This window comes from Suricata suricatta, chromosome 10 (genome assembly GCF_006229205.1).
Source record: "Suricata suricatta isolate VVHF042 chromosome 10, meerkat_22Aug2017_6uvM2_HiC, whole genome shotgun sequence".
In the NCBI taxonomy this organism is placed as follows: domain Eukaryota; kingdom Metazoa; phylum Chordata; class Mammalia; order Carnivora; family Herpestidae; genus Suricata; species Suricata suricatta.
Window position 1 is genome coordinate 64,126,864 of NC_043709.1, and position 3,568 is coordinate 64,130,431.

Sequence of the window (3,568 nt, forward strand, 5' to 3'; positions counted from 1 at the left end):
TGGTGAGGATGGAGTTGTAGGGCTCAACTACAGCAGTGGAAACCTGGGGAGCTGGGTAAATGGAGAACTCCAGCTTGGACTTCTTGCCATAATCGACAGAGAGGCGTTCCATCAGCAGGGAGGTGAACCCGGAACCAGTTCCCCCTCCAAAGCTGTGGAAAACCAGGAAGCCCTGAAGACCCGTGCACTGGTCAGCCTGCAAAAGAAAAGTTCTAATTTTAGCATTGGTGAAAGCTGCAATGACTTCTTCCAATCCATAATTACATTGATGGGCTTTAATTTTTTTTTACTTTTTATTTATTTAAGTAATATCTATACCCAATGTGGGGATCAAACTCACAATCCTGAGATCAAGAGTTGCATGCTCCTCCAACCTAGCCAGCCAGGCACCCCGATGGAGATTTTTTTTAAATCTCTTGAATATTTGCTGAGAAAGCACTCATAAAGAGCTTCTAAGTGCTAAGATTCAGAGAAACTTTTCACAATTCCTGGGGGGAAAGTCTGCTAAACGGCTCTTTAAAAATGAACTATTTTCATTCCCGCAGGCAGAGGAATCATGAGGTCTGGACTAGATGCAAGGCCCACGTTTCAGTGCCTGGGAAGGCAACCTCTGGTGTCCCTGCTGTGACTGCGGAAGGAGCACGACTTCTCAGCAGCTGGAGAGCTACCAAGTGCAGGCCTGGGACCATGCGCCCTATACAACAGAGGTCTTAGAAAGATCTGGCAGCTGTTTCTGAACTGGAATGAGACAGAACAGCCAAGTTCCAATGCCCTGGCGTTGGGAGTCAGGCTGAGTCCAGATCCAGGTCTACTAGTTCCTTGCTGTGTGGCTTTAGCTTTAACCAAATTTATTTCTCAATCTCCGTTTCTGCATTTATTGAGAATAGTAATCTCTGTCAGGTCGCTGAGAACTAAATGAAGATGTGGAACAGTGCTCGGCACAGTAAGCACTAGTTTTCAGAAAGCCTACTGATTCTCGAAAAGGTGATTTACTATCATAGGACCATGAGACTAATGTCACCGGCGCTTTCCACCACTTACCTGAGCTATTCTGGTTAGCAACTGCCATTCTGTGAAAGGATGATTTTTGACCTCTCAAAAGTTTTCTGCTGACAATCCTCACTTCTCAGAAGTGCTGAGATTTGTGAAATTCTCTACCAAACTCTGAATGGGATCAATGTACAGGGCAGACTCTAGTCTGCCAATTAAGTCCACTAAGCCTTCTATGGACACAGTAGTAATATCAAGGACGAATACAATTGTTTTGGTAGTTAATCAACTTTACTCTAGAACCGATGGGTTTTACTAGGCTTATTTGTCCCTAAAGACAGGTCCTGATTTCCAAGTCAGTGCTTGTAGCTGAAGCGTGATTTGTAAACATAGAACCATTACCCCAATTTTGCTAGGAAGACTGTGATAAACATCTGGAAAAGTATGAAGCTGTGAACGATGCAAAACCATTCTTTTTAGACTAGACCAGTTGAGGCAAGGCTTAGAATGTGATTTTCCAGACAAACCACTCTACCAAAGCCTTTATTCTTGATTTTTGGTTAATTACTGACAAGCTGCCCTCATGCCTCAGGAGCATAGTCATCTGGATGCCAGACTCTGAATGTAGAATGATCCAGGGGCACCTGGGAGGGAGGGTCAGTTGGTTTAAGCATCTGACTCTTGATTTTGGCACAGGTCGTGATCTCACAGTTCTTGTGTTCCAGCTCTGAGGCTCTGTGCTGACAGCGTGATGGCTGCTTGGGATTCTGTCTCCCTCACTTCTCCTCTCCCCCTGCACGTGCATGCTCACTCTCAAAAATAAATAAAATGATCCTAACAGAACATTTACTTATGAACTTTTACTGATGTGAATACTTCTGCCTAAGATTTTTCTGCCACAGTGCCAGTCCACATGGGTCTGAGCTCTATTGGAAAAGCAAGCATACTGCTTTCTGTGAGTATATTTCAATCCTTTCCAATGAGTATATTTCAATACTTTCCAAGTTTCAAGGACTGACACTAGCTCCCATAATAAAGGAGCTCCTCTGATTGCACTTTCAGTGTTGTTGGAAGAGTCCAGTGTCCGCCATTTCTAGTCAGTGTTATACTGGCTTCTTGTGCTCTGTACTTTCTGTATCAACATAAGGCACCAATCCAGAGAGATATATTTATATTTTTTAAGATATATATAAGTCTATATACATATTTTTTTTAGGAGTTTGATCAGTTAGTTACATTTCAGAGTTTGCTACCTTCTCACTCAATGTGACTAAGATGACCTAAAAGGGGGCATCGCAGCTTGAAGCAGGGAAGCTGCCTGATTAATATGAACAAGGATGTTTAATGGTCTTAAATGCCAAACTGGTTCTCACTTTCATTTTAGGTAAACTGCCCTAATTACCTTGAGCATTTGCCCAAGTCTGCTTTGTAAGACATAGACAATAGAGCACTTATCCCTGACCCAAATAGTTGTTCCATAACACAGGACCATCTGACTTAAAGTCTGGTTAGTTGGGACACCTGGGTGGCTCAGTCAGTTAAGCATCCAACTTCAACTCAGGTCATGATCTCACAGTTCATGGGTTCAAGCCCCATATCAGGCTCTGTGCTGACAGCTCAGAGCCTGCAGCCTGCTTTGGATTCTGTATCTCCCTCTCTCTGCCCCTCCCCCCCCCTCATTCTCAAAAATAAACATTAAAAAAAATTTCTTTTAAATAAAAAAATTTTTAAATAAAGTCTGGTTACTTAGTGAGCACTCAAAGGTTCATTTTAGTGTGCAAAAAATGATTCTTTTATTTTTTTTAATGTTTATTCTTGAGAGAGAGAGAGAGAGAGAGAGAGAATGTAGTGGAGGAGAGATAGAGAAAGAGGGAGACACAGAATTTGAAGCAGGCTCCAGGCTCTGAGCTGTCAGCACAGAGCCCGACACAGGGCATGAATCCACGAACCATGAGATCATGACCCTAGCTAAAGCTAGACGCTTAACCAACTGAGCCACCCAGGTGCCCCACAAAGAATGATTCTTATAGTTTGGTCTCTCTTAAAACTGTAAGAGAAATTCTCATCTCACTTTAAATAAAACACTACATTGGGGCACCTGGGTGTCTCAGTCAGTAGAGTGTCTGACTCTTGCGGTCAAATGCTCTACCCCTGAGCTATACCCCCACCTAGAGTGTCTGACTCTTAATTTTGGTTCAGGTCATGATCTCATGGCTCGTGGGATGAAGCTGTCAGAGCTGAGCCTCCTTGGGATTTTCTCTCTCTCTCTCTCTCTCTCTCTCTCTCTCTCCTGTCCCTCCCCCACTCATGCTCTCCCACTCTCTCGCAAAATAAATACACTTAAAATCTAAATATGTGTATTAAATAAAACACTATGTTTACCAGTTTCCGAATTCGGTCCAAGACAAGGTCAATGATCTCCTTGCCGATGGTGTAGTGCCCTCGGGCATAGTTATTGGCAGCATCTTCCTTGCCTGTGATGAGCTGCTCAGGGTGGAAGAGCTGGCGGTAGGTGCCAGTGCGAACTTCATCTGGAGGAGAACAAAGCAGCCCCCCGTCACTACCGACCTGCACACGC

At 43.8% G+C, this 3,568-nt stretch overlaps 1 protein-coding gene across 1 annotated transcript in view; it reads right to left on the reverse strand.

Annotated features, from left to right (window-relative positions):
- The window catches only part of LOC115305219, a 35,155-nt gene that overhangs the window by 369 nt on the left and 31,218 nt on the right, over positions 1-3,568 (reverse strand). Inside the window, exons 5-6 of the mRNA XM_029955501.1 lie at positions 3,373-3,565; positions 1-196 (exon numbers count right to left, since the gene is read on the reverse strand). Coding sequence (XP_029811361.1) covers positions 1-196; positions 3,373-3,565 — 389 coding nt within the window. The remainder of the gene's footprint in view (positions 197-3,372; positions 3,566-3,568) is intronic.